General features: G+C 37.7%; 1 protein-coding gene across 1 annotated transcript; it reads left to right on the forward strand.

The window, feature by feature from the left end:
• The first annotated feature begins 141 nt into the window (after positions 1-141).
• On the forward strand, positions 142-19,643 carry LOC136679005 (uncharacterized). The gene is made up of 12 exons (XM_066657244.1): positions 142-370; positions 2,533-2,644; positions 4,133-4,226; positions 5,733-5,787; positions 10,176-10,316; positions 11,918-12,078; positions 12,273-12,371; positions 13,331-13,476; positions 15,025-15,196; positions 16,645-16,757; positions 17,491-17,578; positions 17,789-19,643. Exons 1-12 carry the CDS (start codon positions 253-255, stop codon positions 17,840-17,842), a joined length of 1,353 nt encoding a protein of 450 aa, XP_066513341.1. The 5' UTR covers positions 142-252; the 3' UTR covers positions 17,843-19,643.
• Positions 19,644-19,852: the final 209 nt, after the last annotated feature.

A 19,852-nucleotide genomic window follows, 5' to 3' on the forward strand; every position in this document is an offset into this window, starting at 1 on the left:
ACTGGAAGAACACTTTCTTCTTTTAGAATATTTTAAAATGTCCAGTCTTCACCCTACGTCAATTCAGCAGGGCTGGACTTTAGCTCCAAACAACTCAGGACACAATGCTGAACATTCGTTTAAATATCTGTGTTTTGTGGCTGTGTCCGCTGGGCGGCGCTACAGAGCCTCTCTGATTTGTGAGTCTCTGGTGCAGCAATGTAACCGGTCCCCCGTTCCCCTGGATTCTCTTTAGTTCTGGTTGTGATCAAAATGTCGGGCTCAAGAAAAGGGCGCTCAGTGGCCAATACCCTGGACACAGCGATGATAACACCGAGCGAGAGGATCCTCAGAGAGTGCCACAGTGTGTATGTGGACAACAACGACAACGGTAACACACATATGCGCACACACCTGCCGGTCTGTTTCACACACACTCAGGAGGCTGTTCTCTGTGGTCCTGTTCCAAATTCTCTCTAATCCCTGAATAGTGTACAGCGGAGGTTTATTAAACTAAGGTTCCTATACGGGAATAGCGACCTGTGAATTGTACACGGAGTCATAGCACGTATGTCTAAAAAATAATTGTCACGTTCTTGGACAAACTGTTAGCTTTTAAACTGACATGGCCCTTATTTCATGACCTACACAGTACACTACATAGGGAGCAGGGGGTTCTTTGAGCCTCTGCCAAATGTTTAAGCACCGAGTCCCCTTCACTTGGCTCTTATGCAATAGTGAAACATGAAACCTTAAAGTTGTCTTATAAACTTGTGATTGTCTGTATAACAGTGGCTTTGACTCCTCATGAATTAGGAGTTCCTCGTGATTTGTTTTATATTTAGTGTCAGAAGTGCTAGGAGACGAGGATATACCGGCAGCCATTCATTCAGGGGGCTTCAGATACTTTAGTCTTATTAGAAAATAACTTATGAGATAATAACATATGAGATTATGTAACATGCGAGTTGTCACAAAACATTCATTTTAAAGTTTATAGTATAAAAGGGTTCAGTCTACCATTTGAATACTGACAAAAATGTACCGAGAATATTGGAAGAATATTTAAATGTATCTGTCTGTAATTGTGTCTTACCCTAATTTCCCTTCAAATTGTAGCCTAACATTATCTATCTTACCTCACCTATATATTTATATGCTTTTCTTTTCCACAAAATGAAACAGTTTTTTCCCCATATCCAACATTTCCCTGTTGTCTACTTAAAATGAGTAAGACTTTATACACCGTCTTAATCTGTATTTATGTTTCTGTTCCCAAAGGCCGTATTTGGTTTTCATTATATTTCTGCCTCCACAGATTATATTGAGAAGGTTTGGATATGATGAGGGATTCTTACATTAGTAGAGGCAGGGTAGTAGTGTTGAAGTAGTCAGGATATTTATTTCTGTATGCTTGTTTGTGCTGGAGGGTATACGTAAAGTCCTGCTGAACTGAAGTCTATGAATTGTTGTTCAGACAAGTCTAGCAAATCTGAGATTTGTTCAAAGTATCACTCCCTAGCACAGTTCAGTCCAAGTCTTGAATCCCCACTGACTGTACTGGACCACAATGTAGTTCTACAGTTCAGACTGTAGTTAATGTGTTGCCCTGCATACTTTTTGCCCTATTTCACACTTAAATGGTCAGGACACCCACTGCTGTGTCTGATTCATTTATATAATTCAACACAGACTAAGACACTACCACCACATAAGCATCACTGTAGCGCCAAATAATAATCCCCCACCCAAATTTGTAGTGGTCCTGTAGGGGCCCTGAGCATTGAAGAAGAGTAAAATGGGGCAAAATTATGCAGAGTAACAGATGGACTATAGTCTGTAATTGTAGAACTACAAATGGAGCTCTGAAACTTGACAGTGAGTGTAAGAAAAGAGATATCATAATAATCTGATATGACTCTGTCTTCTTAGATTTGCAGTACAACTCGAGTTAATGTCTAACTCATAATTATTATTCTTTACTCCAGTGCAATATTGAGGCCTCAATGTGTTGAGCAAATGTTACGCAACTCTCCAGTGCACAGAGTGTCAGCTTCATCACAGTGTACAATGTTGTTATTTGTATTTAATTTAATTGTATTGTTTGTATGTGTCAAGACTATAGCATGTGATCACATATTCTCACATTAGGATTAACATATTAGCCTGTAGGAGTCAGTCGGGATAACATAAGACAATTTTCTTTCAAGTAGTTCTGTTATGGTTATCAATTATCATGTCATAATGTTATTTTTTGTATTATTCAGTCCTATTTATATACCATGTTTTTGATAGACTTTCTTATACACTTAATTGTTTGTTTGATTAATTTGATTAATTGTCAAAGTGACCACGTGACCACCATTTTAAAGCAAGTAAAAGTGACAGAATTGTTCTAGGTAACTCATAAAAGGTTTTCTCTTTATTTCTCTCTCTCTCTCTGTCTCTGTCTCTCTCTCTCTCTCTCTCTCTCTCTCTCTCTCTCTGTCTGTGTGTCTGTGTGTGTCTGTGTGTGCCTGTGTGTGTGTGTGTGTGCATGTGTGCGTACTGCAGGCCTTGTGAAAATAGCCTCCAATCTGGGGCTGAGGTTGCTGCCACCACGAAAGAAGATAATAGTTATGATTATGGGGAACCACTCTGCTGGGAAAAGCTCCTTTATTAACTGGTAACAACTCTTATTATTATGTACTGAAGTGTTATCTTTACACTGACTATTGCTTTCCATGCCACCATGTACAAAGCCCATTTCCAGATATGTTGAGGCATTATGCAAAATGCAGTGAATTATGAATGTGTTTTGTTCATTTTCTTTATTTAACTGATAAATGTACAAAGGAAATGTTTCCAATGTATTCACTGACCAACTTAATTGTGTTTCATAAACATAAACAAATTTACAGTTTGATCATTTGAAACCTGCTACACACTCCAGAAAAAGTTTGGACAGGTGTGAATATTTGTGAGAAAGTTAATAGAAAATTAATGTCACTCTGTTTTCAAGCATATATGCAGGTGACTATGAACCATTTAAAAAGAGCTTTCATAAAAGGCTCAGTCTTTGTAAACACAACTAGGTTGTTGCTCACCACTTTATGCCCAGCGTCATGAAAATATTACCAAATAGTTTAAACGAAACATTTTTCATTGGAAGATTGCAAAGAATTAATGTCTTTCACCATCTGTATTTAATGTTGTCAAGTGATTCAAGAAATCAGTGTTATGCAAGGCCAGAAATCGCTGCTGAATGAACATTAGATTCAAGTCCCCAGGCAGCACTGAATGAGAAATCATCATGCTTATGTGATAAATGTAGCCACATGGACTCAGGAGTACTTTGGAAAACCACTGTAATTTGTCACAGTCCACCACTGCATCAGATTTTGTATAGAAACCCTGCTGAGTTTTCTGTGACCAAAGTCATCTGAGATGGACCGAAAGATAGTGGAGATGTGTTCTGTGGCCAGACGAGTCCACAATTCATCTTGTTTTTGGGGAAAAAAAAACAGACATTGGATTCTATGTTCCTAAGATGAAAATGACCCTCTCCAGACTTTTACCAAAGAAAAGTGCACAAACCAGCTTCTAAGGTGGCATAGGGACATCAATGCCCATGATAATGAAGGGTACCACGGGTCAGGGGTTGCATTGGTATTTTGGAGAGACATATGCTGCAGTCAAGATGACATCTGTTTCTGTTCCAGGAGCACCATGTTTATATTGGCGGCCACTGAAAAATGTTTTGTCTGTTAAATACATGTTCTAGTAAATTAAAATATAACAGATTTCAGTTTTTATTATGCTCTTAGGAATTTTCAGAAAATAAGGTTTGTAATAACAGTCTTTGATTAAAAGCACATACTAAAATACAGTTAACTTAATGCCTTCTTAATTTTGGGGCAGATGCCCGATTGCTTACTGAGATGGAAATAGCCTATTTTGAGTATGGATGTACTTTTTATATAATGCTGGAATGTTATTAAATCAATTATCAAACATGTTAATCATCATCTTTGTTTGGCTGTCTTTAAAATACTTCCACATATCATTGTTATTATTAGTATTAGGATTAGTATTCATAGCAAAATTATTAATTTTATTAATTATAAAAACTAATATAAATATTATTGTATTATTATTATTTATAATATTTCAGGTACGTGGAGGAGCACATTCAAAAGACAGGTGTTGCCATAGAAACACAAGGTTTCACATTCATAACCAGTGGCAGGAAAAGAGAATCACTGACCGTAAGTACAGACTCCCTGTTTTAGTTTCCTTTGTTATAACACTTTAATAATAGCCGTTGTTATTGCCACATATGTCTTTTTAGCCTGGTAATATTTCTGTGAGTTGGACACATTCATTTTCTTTACAAAATATTCAAACTTCTTTTTGGATTAGTGGGCATTATATTAACAGTGATATGTTGATAGTTATTTCTGAAATAAAATACAATATATTTTTTAAATTACACGGTTAATGTAAGTAACATAATTTCAGATAAACTTGGTGAATTCATTATTTTATGCAGTGTTTTATCTGAAGTCACTAGAATATTACTGACTTCATATAAAAGCCCATTCATTTGAGCATTTTCAGATGAACTTCACAATATATCCCCAAACTATAATCAATGTTGGTGAAACATGGGTGGTTTGGTACTTGTAGATTACAATATGAGGAGCTAGAGGAGTTATAGAATAGACCTTAAGCTTAAATGTATACTTCATGCATTACAATTTCAGTGATAAGTAGTGTTAGTTTACATATATATATCTATATATATAAGTATTACTACACTGCTTATAAGATTGCTGTAATTCCAGTCAAGATTTTGTAAGAAGTTATGCTGTGAACTGTGTGAGTTTTATAGCCATGTATGTATTATCTAGTCGACAACTGAACAGCACAGGTAACACATTACTTACCATGGGTGCTGTACATCGTCCTGAGTCAGATATATCAGTGACATTCTCTGCTTTCTTTCATTGATTAAGCATCATCTCAGGTTGTATACACTTGGATATAGAGAAAGCTAGGGGAGGCATGTTTATTTATAGAGCACCTTTCGTACACAATGACAATGCAAATTGCTTTACAGAAACAGTATATGGAAAATAGAGAAATATTAAAGAAGTGAAAAAAAACAGAGTATGACAATTGTACAATATAATAGATAAAATATTTAGAAATATAGAAATAAAAAGTAAAGAGAACTGCTGGTTTTTCTTACACTATAGAGCTATAGGAGAGAGAGAGAGAGAGAGAAAGACAGATAGAGATAGAGTTGTCTGTGATAGCAATGGCTTGTTCTGGGTGGGAGTTGTCTTAAAGCCACAGTATGTGGCATATTTTGCAGCACACATCTTTCTCTCCCTTTTTCCTTACTCTCTCACTCACTCACACTCTCTCTCTGTCTTTCTGTATCTCTGTATGTAAATAGAGTTAGGTGAATAATGTAATGGCACTAAAGGAGTGGTTTAAAGAGATTATGTGCCTGATAGAGGAAGGGCTTAAAGCACACTGCTAGAGGACCGGAGAGGAAGAGCTGCAGCAAAGCCCCCGGCAAATAGAGAGAGAGAGAGAGAGAAAGAGAGAGAGAGAGAAGGGAGGCTCCCTATAGCTGGGCCCAGTATCTCACGCCATACGTGCAGAGTGCTTTTTTTTCTTCATCACTTTTCATTTGCAATGTTGCCATCACTCTTTTTTTCCCCCATGGTCACGGTTTTCTCTCTCTTTTCTCATCCTCACAGGGGAATGCCACTCTCCACCTTTACCCACATTTCCGACCACTTCTGGAGTTTAAAGGTAGGACTTTGTCAACATTGTATAATTAAGTTTCCCAGTAACAACAGAACCACAGATACAACATCTGCTCAGTGCTGCAGTGTGTGATATTTTACAGTTCTATAATGTTTCCATGTTCTAGAACATTTCTTTATGGAGGTTTTATCATACAGTGTTTGTCCATTTGTCTTTTTGTGGGCTGCTGTTTTTTAAGGTCTGTTGCTCTCGAATCATGCCTGTGGTCACGCTAGAGTGGGAGGGCTTATAGGAGTCTGAGGCTGTCTTATATATGGGCTGTCTGCTCTCTTCTGTATTCACGTATATGTAGTGTCTTTCCAGAAAATGGAATTTGACTGGCCATGTCATGTTTGTGAAGTTGTTTTTCAGTGTCAGATATTGAAGAAAGACCAGATGGGGAAAGGCTAATTTTGCCTCATCGTGTTTCTGACTTTTCAAGACACATGTTGCTGTAACAGTACAAATAAGTAACTCTTGGATGAATGGAAAAAGTGTTGAGAGAGGGAAGACACTGTGGAAATGTTGTAATGCCATGTTGATTTTTACTATCTGTAAACAGTTTAGAGTGGGGATATATCAAATGAATATATAATGACACTGAAAGCTGTGTTGCTAATATTAATGCCAGTTGGTGAAGACTTAAATGTATAATATAATGTGCAATCTTCTCTCTGTTTCAATGTTAGTCTATTGTGAGAGTATATGATACTGTTAGCCATGATGCACTGATTAATGCTTGATTGTGAGAGGGATTAAATGTATAATCTCCTGTTTGTTTAATGTTGGCTTCAACTGTGCCAGTATTAGTCCACAGAGTATATAATGACGCTAGAAGCTATGACTAATACCTGATACTGAGTCACAGCTGTGTGTTTACAGTTCATTTTAGCTACTCCAGGCTGCGAAGTATGGAACATCTTATTCATATTCATCAGCAATCAGGCTTATTATAGCCGGTTACTTTGGCGTCATTGTGCACATGTAAAACCCAGACAAGGCTAGGAGCTATGATTATAAAAAATGCTAACCTTATCGAGTTTAAGGTCTGTTGTTATGATTCACTGATTTAATTATTTGATTCTTTTGATTGGGCTGTGTAAGAGATGCATGTTCTGGATTTAGGTTCTGGGTGTGTCAAAGCACATCTTGAATACTATCTGCACAGTGATTGTGCTGTCAGTATTCAGTGGGCACAGTGGGTTCATCCAGTGCAGATCGGGCGAGAGTGAGTCACTCCCATTGACAACAGCTGAACGTCAGAGAAGAGAGAGGGAGTAAATAATGAGAGCACAGGACACTCATATTTTACATCAAAAAAGCGATATGGATATCTGCCCACAACACTGCTGCAAAGGACACAGGATTTGCCTTAAAATCATGACAGGATCTCACACCAACTCAGATCAAATTCTTCCTTTCAGACAAATGCAATGCAGCGAAAGCCTTGAGTTTGGTCTGTTCAAAACCTCAATGCTGTGTAAACCAATTGTTTGCCGGTATACACTACTTAAGTCATTGGTTTTTTATGACTTTTTAATGGTTAGGTTGTAGATAAGTTAACATTTTACCAGTTTTCCTGTTAAGTAGTTAATAAGAAAGATTTTTACTCATGTGCATCCCCATATACATAAAAACTGCATGTCCTTCATTAGTTAAGTTGGAAAACAATTTCACTTTTAACACTCAATCAAATTAAAAAAAATATATCTTTTTCCAATACCAGTTAAGACATTAATAAATGCATGTATTACTCTTAAATACGTTTGCCTTTTACCATGTCTTTTTATATTGTGCCAGATTGCCGGTTCAAAACGTTATTAAAGCATTATTAGCATAAAGTGTCCTTAAAATTTGTTAGGGAACTGCACATGTTGACTAATCTAAGGCAGAATTAATACTGCAGTTCTTGTTACTTGAAAAACTATTTTGAAATTATAACAATTAATTTCCCAGGTATATCATATCACCAGTGCATACGCGTCACGTTAACATCACTAAATGTACAGAATGTTTTAATTTAATAAATGGGCGTGGCCAGCAATCGTTCTTAAACTTTTGATTGGTGCAAAATTATGGGCGTGGTTTGACCGTGTCATAATGTACACTTCGTTCTGTTGTCACAGTGACTGATTCGCCGCAGTGCCGCACTAAGTTTGACACAGCACTTCCCCAACCTTTGACCTTTCCTTCTGCGGACTACTTGAGTGCCTTGGATCCTCTCAGAGTTTTACCTCTTCACCTTTCAGCTTAAAGAGCAGAGGTTGGAGACTGTCACATGCAGCGGCCGCATCAGATTCTAAATCTATTTTCAGGGCTATTTTTAAGTTGTGCTTGCGCAGGGACTCTGCTGTGCCTCTTGCATCCTGCTGGGGGAAATGTTGGTTAATTTGACACTGCATGGCTTTGCAGGGTCAGTGCAGATGCTGCTTGTGGAATAGAGATGACCACTGTGAGATTGGAGAGAATATCAGAGAGACGCTAGCTTTGGAACACATGGTAATTTGTGTAGTGTGTTGCATGTGGACTTGCAGAGGGAGAGATTAATGAATGGACAGAAGTGTGTGATGTGGGAACGGCTTCAGAGAATGTTAATCAGCAGAGGAACAGGACTGGTTTGTACAAAATGACCACCTGCTGTCATACTGAAAGAACTTCAGTGTCTTCTTCTTCAGAACTTCTTCAGAGTCATTCTTTAATTCCTGAAAGGTAAAAAAAGAAGGCAAGGATTTTAGTTATTATGCTTGTGGTTTATTTGGATCACAACCAATTCATACTGAAGATGGCTTCCTACTGGGTTATCTTAAGAAATAGCCTGATAGATTGATGGATGTCCCTTTATTTACATATATAACACACCTATAATAAGACAGCTGTAGTAGTAATGTAGAAATGTAGTAATTTAGCTGTTGTAAAATGTAGAATGTATTATTAAATAAATATTTAAGTGTTGTGTTTATGAGAAATATAAATTGAAACACAGACCTCCATGTAGACCCTAAAGGGTAAAGATCTTAAAGGTACTCCCACAACATTGAGTCACTTACAGGGCTTAGAGTATACTCAGAGCACTGATTCTTCACTAACGCACTGAAAGCATAAGAAAGTTAGGTCCTGAGACCTAGGTCCTGACCTATCAGACAGATCATCAATCATTGTGTATGATTCCCTGTGACAGAGCTGGCTGGGCGTTGCTTCACAGTCGTTCTTCACTGGCTAGCTTTATGTGGTTCTGCCTTAAAGCTGCCAGTTGAAGAGCTGTTGTGGGTAACCATGACAACAGACCACCTGCCATAGCACTGAGTGGGCTTGGTCAAGCACGGACAAGATGTGTCTCTCAGGGACCCCTGAGAGATCTTTATGTAGTGATGAATTCAACAGGTTAACAACATAGTTATTTGTTGAAATTGTCAATACGAAAAAGGAGCGTGATTGTTCGTCATTTTCTCTTGCTTTTCAGTAGATTTCATCCCGTTAGATTGTTGACTGTCTGTGGATTGACACATAATAGGCAACAAGTATCTGCAGCACAATTTGGGTTGAGCTTGAGTTTTATTGTTTTATTGTTTACTCATCATTCTTTGTTACCCTCCACATTACAAAGAGCTGTCAGAATACTTATTGTCGCAATTTTATACCATCAGCTTTGACCTAATGTTTAAAGAAGCAGGCTTGGGACTGGACATTTGCTGGTTCAGTTCCCATGACAGGCTTGAAAACTGGGGGAGGTGGGAGTTAGGGAACCTCACTGTCCTTCTCTCTCAGTCCACAGTTGAGGTGCCTTTGAGCAAGGCATCAAACCCCCAAGAAACCCAGCTGTTCCCTTGGCACCAGGGATTGCTGCCAACTGCCATGTGTGTGTGAGTGTGTGTATGCATGTTCACTGCCCCCAGTGTTCTAGTGTGTGTGTGTGTGTGTGTGTGTGTGTGTGTGTGTGTGTGTGTGTGTTTGTTCACTGCCACAGAAGGTTAAATGTAGAAGACACATTTCATTATACACTGTACAATGACATATCATTGCACATATATGCAAAAAACATTACAGAGTTTAGAGTAGGTACTGACTCCAACTCCAGGTTCCACAGATCCACAACCAATTGCTGATACTTGGAATCAGGCATGGTGATTTTAGGCTCCTGTGCAGCTGCTCAAGAGTGTCTGCTGAGTGTGTACAGGCTTTATATGCAGACAGGTGCGCATAAATATATTACTGAATGAGCTCAAAATATAATCAGTGTCTCCAAACATTTTGATAGACAGAGAATCTCAAATAGTAAGTTTACAGGAGAAGGGAAATATTTGAGTGTAAAGTATCTCAGTGTAAAAAGCCCCTGATGTTTTAGCACTCTGGTCCCTCAATGCAGTGTTATGTAAGGCTGTAGTTGTCTGTTGTAGGTGTCACGGACTACTTGTCTGCTGAGATCTCCACCTCCAAGCAGAAGAAGTTCAGTCTGGTGACGTTTGTGGACACTCCGGGGCTGGTGGACGGAGACATGGTTTACCCCTTTGACGTCAACAGCGCTATCACCTCGTTTGGTAATAATAATTGCTAAATAAAATTAATATGTCAGCGTCAAGGACAGGAAAGTTTAGTCATATGCCATGTTAATGAATATTTATTTACATTAAGCTTACATTATCTTGCTTGCTGAAAGCTAAACTTTCTTATCGTATTTTATGTATAGTAATATGTACAGAATTGATACAAATATTAAAAACTACACTAAGGTATATTTTCATGCTTTAAGTTTATTCATTCATTCATTGTCTCTAACCGCTTATCCGGTTCAGGGTCGCGGTGGGTCCAGGGCCTACCCGGAACCATTTGGGAGCAAGGCGGAAACACACCCTGGAGGGGGCACCAGTCCTTTGCAGGGCGACACAAACTCACACATTCACTCACATACTCACACCTATGGACAATGTTTGGTAGCCAATCTACCTACCAGCATGTGTTTTTGCACTGTGGGAGGAATCCGGAGCACCCGGAGGAATCCCACGCGGTCATGGGGAGAACACACCAAACTCCTCAAAGACAGTCACCTGGACTGGGACTCAACCCCCCCAACCCCAGATCCCTGAAGCTGTGTGACAATGACTCTACCCGTTGCACCAAGGTTTCTAGTAAAATACATAAGAAGACGTTGTAAATGTTAATCTTATTAAAGCTTCATTTGGATGTCATTACGTTTTGTCAGTGATTTTACTAGAGTTTTTAAACTCTATTCATTTTTCTGGACATACCTCCTGTTATATTTAGTAGCTGCACAATTCTTCACCATTATCATCTTTTCCAGGTAAACCATTTCAGGGTCACAGGGTCAACTGTGAAATTGAAGACAACTAATCAATTCTAAAAGCAAGCATGTACAGTACTGTGCACAATTCTGAAGTGAAACCTTCTTTTATTTGATTTCCAGGCCAAATTATATAGAAACATTATATAACTGAAGTTATATATATATATTTTAAAAAAAAACAATGCAATTCCATAGTTGTTGCAAGGTCTTTCACTGGCAAAGTAATGAGACAGAAGACTCTTGGTTGTTAGCATCAAAGATGTTTGACTCAAGGAGGTCTGCACAGTAATTCCTATTGTTTCTGCCTTAAACCAACTGTCCCACGGTTGACCTGTTAAATATATGAGGTTCACTTCTGCCAGACCACTCTTAAGATGATATGCAAACAACAAATTTGATCCCCAAAAGCCAGATAGTACACATTAATGACAGAAGATGAAGGGCCTTTTTAGTACCAAAGAGTGGGGAACGATCAAAAGTTTCTCTGTAATAAAAGGCTGAAACTCAACCTACATTTAAATCAAATGAATTTCTCTAAAGTTTTATATTTGTTTGATTTTTTTTTCTAATACCAATAATTAATACATTTTATTTAATGCCTGGAAATTAGGAAACAGAAGGTGGCCCATGACTGTTTACTCTCATGTGCTGTTGAATCTACAGAGTCTGTACATATTGAAAAGACGGACAGCCAGCGAACATTAAATTTTGAATAGTTTTGATTTCATTTATATACCTCATGTTCGCCTTTAGCACTGCCTACAACTATAACCTGCTACTAGCTGGTGTGTTTGTATTGGATAGTGATGTTGATTTGTGTTTCCTTTTTATTTTCAGGTGAGCAGGCGGATCTGATCTTTGTGTTTTTCGATCCTATGGGGCAAGCACTGTGTAAGCGGACACTCAACATTGTGGAGAAGTTGAGTGAGAAATGTGGAGACAAATTGCGCTTCTACCTCAGTAAGGCTGATGAGGCAGGACGAGAAACAGACAGACAGGTGGGCGTGGCACTGAGAGTGTGTGTGTGTTTATTCTTTACCAGGAAGTGGACTGTCAGCATCAGTCTCCCTGCTGTAAGAGAGATTGTCTCTCAGGTGACCTGATGGGGGGGTGGGAAACAAGCCTGATCTATTTTTATTTTTTGGAGCAGTTTTCTACCAGTTAATTGAGCCCTTCTTATTTCTTATCTCAGAGAGTGATGATGCAGATCGTTCAAGAGCTGTGCCGCCGTCCAGGACTCAACAAATGTGGTTTTGAAATGCCCACGATATACATCCCAAACCCACAGAAAGTAAGGCATATATATATATATATTTATTTATTTATTCACTATTACCAAAGTTAACTACAGTGACTAGAAAAGTTAAAAGCCTGTTTGTCCAGTCACATGCAGCCGGCTTGGGACAGAAAACTGACAGAGAAAATATCTACAGATTATTGAGTATGTAGATGACTAAAGGAATTGTGCTCAACCATGAATACTAAGAGACATTCGGGGTCTTTTTGACTTTGCGGGGAGAGCTTTAGTTAACATCTTCATTGAGAGCTGAGGGACACACTTTGTGCTTTAGAGAATGAGAGAGGAAGAGCACATTTGTGCTCTGAGCTGCTGCTGTATCAGTATTCTGTTTCTTAGCACAGAATTCCTTCAGAACAGCTCTATCAAGACTCTCTCTACACATACACTCCTGCCTTTTTAAAGCACCGAAATAATGGAGCAATTTTTCTTGAATAAGAGGTTGATGGAGTATGTAGACATTTATTCAGAACAAAACATAATGTGTTTTTCAGTCTGTACTTAAAGAATAAAAAAAAACAGCCAAAGATATGAGAGTGTACTCATTACATGACAGTTACAAACTTATCAGCAAAAGTATCCAGACACTCCTTCTAACTTGGGAATTTGACTATTTTTTGCTGCACCTCAGGTCACAATAGGTGAAAACCCAAGCATTGGCTAGAGAGGTATAAAGACATCCGGTACCGGGCAGTTATTTTCTGGAGTGTATCTTTGAGATAACTTGCTGTGTTTTTGATCCAATAATATGTATGCAACATTAGTATCCCCTTCAATGTTTTTGTGGCTGCAAACAAATCCTTCTTTAGTTCTCTAGTTTCTTTAGTATAAATATAGTATATATTTAGTATACATTATATTTATATTTTATTTCTGTCTATTGTATTCTTATATGTGTTCTTATTTTCTGTATTTGTGTGTGTGTGTGTGTGTGTGTGTGTGTGTGAATACAGCCAAGCAGGTGCGTGAACCAAATTGACGAGGTGTGTGAGACAATAGAGAAGACCATTAACCAAGCTGTGCAGAAAACCCTGGACCAGCTGGAGAAAGATTGTGACCTTATCACATCTACCGTCAGCAATAAACTGGACGAGGACAGGTGAGAAACACTACATCTATGTCTCTTTTCCAGCCCTACTGTGCACTACACTGCAATGCTACAAATACTGTTAAAGGAGCAATCTGCAATACTGACACCAAGTGTTGAAAATCGGAACTATAATACAGTTTCAAAACAGTGGAGAGTGCCCTCTGCTTCCTCCCCCGCCTTCCCAGACATGAAACACGACCAGGTTGCCAGTTTGGAGAAAACTGAACGAATAAGCAAGAGACAAGTTTAAGAACTTTGGACCGTAATAGCTAAGAAGAATGTTCTATACATGATATACACAGAAAAGTGTTCATCATTTCACTAATACATCTACCTACGCAAGAAAAGACAAAAATAAGTAAATAAATAGATAAATAAATAAATAAATAAATGTCATATTAGGAAGCAGATCCTTGCTTCTTGTTCATCATGTTTGTATTCAAGCATTTAGTATCACCTTAAATGGGTCTGTTTGAGAGTCTTATTTGCGTTAATTTTCAGCTTCATATTGAATACTCATTTGCACCTTAAACAGCTATTCAAAGCTAAAGCTAGCGCTAGGTTTATAAACAAAACAATGGTATTTACACCTTCAATCATGTTGTCATTCACCTTCTTTGTATAAAACGCAGTCCTGACACCTTTCAAACGTCACTATGCCTCACTTTCTTTAAATAAATCGGTTTTCTCCTTTTAATCTATACATAGGCATCTGTACTTCTATATTTATTCTAGAAATTATATGCTGTTAACTTGTTCAGGAGAAACATAGTCAGCTCTGTCTCTGTTCTGTGGCTAGTGTTGCTGCATCTAAACTACCTCCACTTTTCAAACACAAGGCCAGTATTTCCTCTCATTTTACTCCGTCTCTGCTGATGGAGATTTTTAGGGCTTTTTGGGTCTGGTAAAATTTAACAGTAACTATGTTCACTTGGTCATTTCATGGCTGTGAGACACTGATTGTAAACCTGGCCACACTGTGGACTATAAAATGATGGGACAAAGGGCGAGATCACAGGCTGGACCTCGGAGGGTGGGATCACAAGAGCTCTGCTCTGGACTGGGCACTTCCCAAAGAGAATATACTGCTTTAGCAATGCTATGAGAGGCAGCAGTGTTTTAGCTTTTACAGTTTCCTTAATCTATCATCACTCACCCTGGACATTGTATGACTAATTACAGTAAATATCCTACAGATTGCTCCTTTAAGCTAATCATAACATGTTCTTATTAAAGTAGTCCTGGTAAATCAATGATATCTTATTAATATATTAACATTTTATTTTTGACAAGTCAGTACTTACACATGCTGTAATAATGTTTACAACTTTGGCACTACAATTGAACCATATTTGTATGCTCATTTTTGTATTATTATTATTATTTTGCCACCCATGAAATAATCTTTATAATATGGGACAACAATCTCCTCATGTTAAATATGTACATACTACTTTGATATACTTCTTTAATATGTAAAACACTTTTATTTTGAAGACGTTTATTTTGGATGTGTGCTTTGTCATTGTACTGTGAGTTTCATGTCTGTTCCCTCAGGGCTAACGTGAGCTATAATAAGAGCAGCCGCATTAACACTTGCCTGTGTGGACTTCTGGCCTTCTTTCTCCCCACGCTCTTCATCAGCAGCTTTATTCTAACCACCTTTTCCCTGGAGGATCTGGAAAGTCTGCTTGGGGAGGGGCTCGCTAGGGTCCTCTACATTGCTTCGGTATCCTCCCACATGTTCAGATATTTTTATTTACATGCCCTTAGAATTCCTAAGTTATTACTGTTGATACCTGATACTTGGACAGCAGGTAGTAAACCCTGCCGCTACTCTGGTGTAAATAATCAGTCCGTAAGACCTGATGGTGGCACTATAGTGAAGCAAAATATGCTGGCATTGCTGTGGGGATAATGTCCCATTGCTTTACAGTCAGGTGATCGTTTTTACTGCAGTTGCAATTTGGCCGATTGATTGTCTGGTTTCATAGCACAGCATTCATGTAAATCGATGTGAAAATGGATACAAAGCTCCTCCCCCTGTGCTGGAGAGTGACTTACAAAATTTAATAACACAGAAGCACACTGTCTCATTTTCATGCATGCGTGAAAGGGGCTTTAGTTTTATAATGAGGAGGAAAATGCTGTGATACTCTGCTGCATAATTGCATATTTGCCATAGAATCTAATGAAAAATTGCACATTAGCCTCCAATGCATTTCTCTGCTGTTAGGAGAGAATCTGTAAGAGTTATTCATACATATGTTTTATACAAGCTTCAGTAATTGTGTTTTTTCACACACATGTTTTATTTCCGTAAGAGGCTCCAAGCACAAGCACACTTACGCTATTGTCTTTTTTTTTTCTTTACACTGATTACCAAGCAGATCATCTGATCACTGACCCTGTGCTCTGAGAGAGTTTTTGGAGGATAATGTTTTATCCCTGCCTAAATTATTTTGGTTTGTCTTGAATTTGAATAAAGTGGTTCTGCTTGTGGTCGGCACGGTGGCTCAGCAGGTAGTGTGGAGGCTGTGGGTTCGATTCCCGCTCCGGGTGACTGTCTGTGAGGAGTTGGTGTGTTCTCCCCGTGGGTTTCCTCCGGGTGCTCCGGTTTCCTCCCACAGTCCAAAAACACACGTTGGTAGGTGGATTGGCGACTCAAAAGTGTCCGTAGGTGTGAGTGAATGTATGTGTGTGTTGCCCGGTGAAGGATTCCTGCCTTGCACCCAATGATTCCAGGTAGGCTCTGGACCCACCGCGGCACTGAACTGGATAAGTGGTTATGAATGGTTCTGCTTGTCTGAAAATGTGAGATGATTGGTGATATTTTCAAGCCACAGTGAAACAAACGCTGAATTTTAAATGACTCCCTACACCCTATGTACTGCACAGTGTAGGTCATATAATGCACTCATATAGTCCATTGTTTATCACATTATATAACACTTTATGTTCAACTATAAACTTCACATCTTCCTGTCGAACTAGTACACTATATTGGTATAGAACGCTCAGTTTTATTTTCTGTTAAGTTCACTATAGCATGTTGCTATGTGGGGCGTAGCGCGAGCTTCTACTGACTGACATATTAAACATATAATTAAATAAAGTGCAGCATTGAATGTAACATGTTATTTACACTCACTCATGTTTGCTGTGTGTGTACTCCAGGGAATAGTGGTGTATCTGTGGGAGTGGATCCCTGAAGACGGGAAGTTAGTTTCTGTCATCATCTTTGGAGCCATGTGCTACTTTTTCTTTTTTCTCGCCAGGTACTTTGCCCGGTAAGTGAAGTCACTACACAGTGCTGGTGTAAATGTTTTTCACACAAGATGGCGCTCTAATGCTGTTTAGACTTCACTATGCTTGCTGTTGTGTAAATGTGAAACTTAATGTGAATCTTAATAATTGGTGTACACGATATAGACTTTCTCTTTTGGGAAGGACTAACACAATATGTTTTGTGTGGGTTTAGTGAGGTCACATTCTGGTGTTGGATGAATATTAGATTGCAGATGTCACTCTAATTCATCCCAGATATATTGGATGAAGCTCCATCACTCCAGGAGATTTATACCCCTCTAGATGAAACTTGGTATTGAGCCTGGTGACCTTAAGGCAATGTGTATGCAAATTAAAGTAATGGAAATCACTCACTAGAAGGGCTGTCTACAGATTTTTGGACGTATTCATTTTATTTTTGTTTACATGATGTAATATGTGTAATTGAATATATTTATTGAAATTGATTGATTCTGTGGGGTATATTCTCCTTTCCCTGTGTCTAAATGAAAATTGTTAGTAAAACTGTTTAGGCCACTTTTTTATTGATTGTATTGTATTGATAGTTTTTGACTGTCTTTTATTTTTATTACTATTTTTCATTGCTGATTGGTTTCTCTCCATTGGTTCTTTTATAATGTAAGAAAAAAAGGGAAAATATTGTCTCAGCCCTTACACTTAAGTTGTTTCAGCAATTGATTGACAGCTCTTGACAGAGTATTTTCTATCCAACAGCCAGGGATGCAAGACTCTCACAAAGAAAGAGAAGAAGTATCTGATGGAATGCAGTGATTATGTTCAGGAAGTTATCAAAGGCAAAAAGGTGCGACTTAATATCAATTATCATTCATTGCTAGATAGTTTGCGGTGAAAAGGATGTCATTATTATGCTTCAACAAGTCACAGAGACTTAATGGTTGTGTCAGTAGATGAAAATATGTCAGTTTTAATGTAAAGCTGTCAGATGAATATTCTCCTGAATGTATTACCACTGTTTGACAAAATCTTATTTGTATGTATCTTCTGTAAACAGAGGAAGCTGTATGAAGAATATCTCCAACAGTGTGCAGCAGAATACAACTTCTAAACAAAGCACAGATGTGGAAGACTTCAGATCAATGGGCATTTTATACTAGAACAATATGCAAACTGTAGCACAGTCCAGTATATATTTCCTGCATTGTCCGTGTGAGTCAGTTCTGTGTACTTCATGAATTATTATAATACTCAGTGCCTTTGTTTTTCAGTGTAAATGAGTGAATGTATGTTTGACAAAATGTGACACACAAATCAGACCTCACACTAAACTTTAAAACCAGCTCTTATCTATTCTAGTTTTTCTACATGCAACTTAATTCACTTAGTATCCATATATAGTACTGTTTACATATAAATAAGCTGCACTGGTTCGAATAATTTTTACAATTACTTTGTGTGGATGTGATCATGTATCCTGAGTCTCATTTTACACACAATCTATTGGCCTTAGGAATTTGAACTCTATGATGCCAAACATTTTTAAACACCTGCTCATTCAACATTCGTTCTTCTAATATAAATAATATGAGTAGTATCAGCCTCTTCTCTTCTAAGAAGATCCTGCTCCAGATGTTGGAACGTATTAAGTGAGGATTTGATAGTATTCAGTCACAAGAACTTTAGTGAGGTGAAATACTGGTGTTGAATGATAAGTTCTAGGTCACAAATGCCACTCCAAATCAGGCCAAAATATTTTAAATGGAGCCCTATTACTTCAAAGAACAGAGTTCCACTTCTCCACAGCTGGGGTATATACCCTTTGGAACTGAGCATGGTGTTCTTAAGCTCATATTCATCAGCTCAGGAGAATTTAATGTAAGCTGTGAACATTTGTGTGTACAATTGAACATTTGTATGCAAAACAGGTGGATCTTTAAAAAATTCTACATATGATTGTAGGTTTTGCATTGGGTATTGCTTCACATGTAATATGCTATTTTTATGAGGTTATATATTTTTATCTTTACAGATTTGTATTGAGGACTCATGATTACTTTTACATTAATGTCAATATTCTACTATATATGAAACTGTTAGAGCTATTCTATATAGTTGAGCACTTTAGTCTAAATCTAACAAATTTGCAAAATGTTAATTTTGATCAAATTTTCACAGGACAGATTTCAGAAACTGGGCTCGTTTAGTTTGGGTTTTTAGAGTTTTTTTTGTTTGTTTGTTTGTTTGTTTTTCTGATAATGTGAATATAGTTATGGTATCTATCCTTATATCCTGACTGTTATATACTATGTTGTATGTCAGGGTTCATCTGTTTAGTTATTTTTCATTGTTTTCCAGCAAAGAGGCATTGTGTTGTCCATATACTATACCCTGTGCCACATTTCAACTACATTTAATTCCTCAATTCACTCCCAAGCCTTTCCAAATAGAAAAATATGTCAATCCAATAGCATGATCTGTGTAATCCAGACACAGTGCCATACTTCACCTGTAATGTAAAGCAGAAATAGTGCTTTGCATTTTTTCATTCATGGATAAAGCAAATTATTATTATTGCCTTTACATTACAAGTGAAGTATGGCATTGTGTCTGAATTACATGGCTTCATTAATTACACTTCAGGGCTATTTGCAGTACAGCATTATTTTGAAAACAGTTGTGGTTCATATTTTGTAAAAAGAAATATATATATTTTTTCAGTGCAAGTCATTTTCAAATCCTCACTTTTTATGACTGTTCTCTCTAATTTATTATATCTCCTATAGAGGTGCTTAATTCTCAAAGATTTGTAACAGTTTTATACTTGATTTATTTAAAAAGTGTCTCATGTTCTGTCAAATGTCTTCTGTATCTGACTGAAGAAACTGTGCTCCAGCATTGTGAAACATTTGTATTGTAACTGCTGTTAATAAATAATTATTTTTTTTTTCCTCATGTTGGATTGACTTGTGCTAAATCATGTAAATACCTTGGCTTGTTTTATTCAAGTTAACATGATATTTGGTTGCTAAATATAAGTCATCTTGCCATTTGAAAAAAAAATGATGGGAAAAAAGGACACAGTGAAGAAATGGTAGAATATAAAAGCAACAAATTATTT

Source organism: Hoplias malabaricus, chromosome Y (genome assembly GCF_029633855.1).
Source record: "Hoplias malabaricus isolate fHopMal1 chromosome Y, fHopMal1.hap1, whole genome shotgun sequence".
NCBI lineage: Eukaryota > Metazoa > Chordata > Actinopteri > Characiformes > Erythrinidae > Hoplias > Hoplias malabaricus.

Coding starts and splice junctions, on each gene's coding strand:
- LOC136679005 (XM_066657244.1), top strand. CDS start 253: ATGTCGGGCTCAAGAAAAGGGCGCTCAGTGGCCAATACCCTGGACACA. Junction 2,645..4,132: donor AAAAGCTCCTTTATTAACTG/GTAACAACTCTT, acceptor ATAATATTTCAG/GTACGTGGAGGAGCACATTC. Junction 16,758..17,490: donor CTCGCCAGGTACTTTGCCCG/GTAAGTGAAGTC, acceptor TCTATCCAACAG/CCAGGGATGCAAGACTCTCA.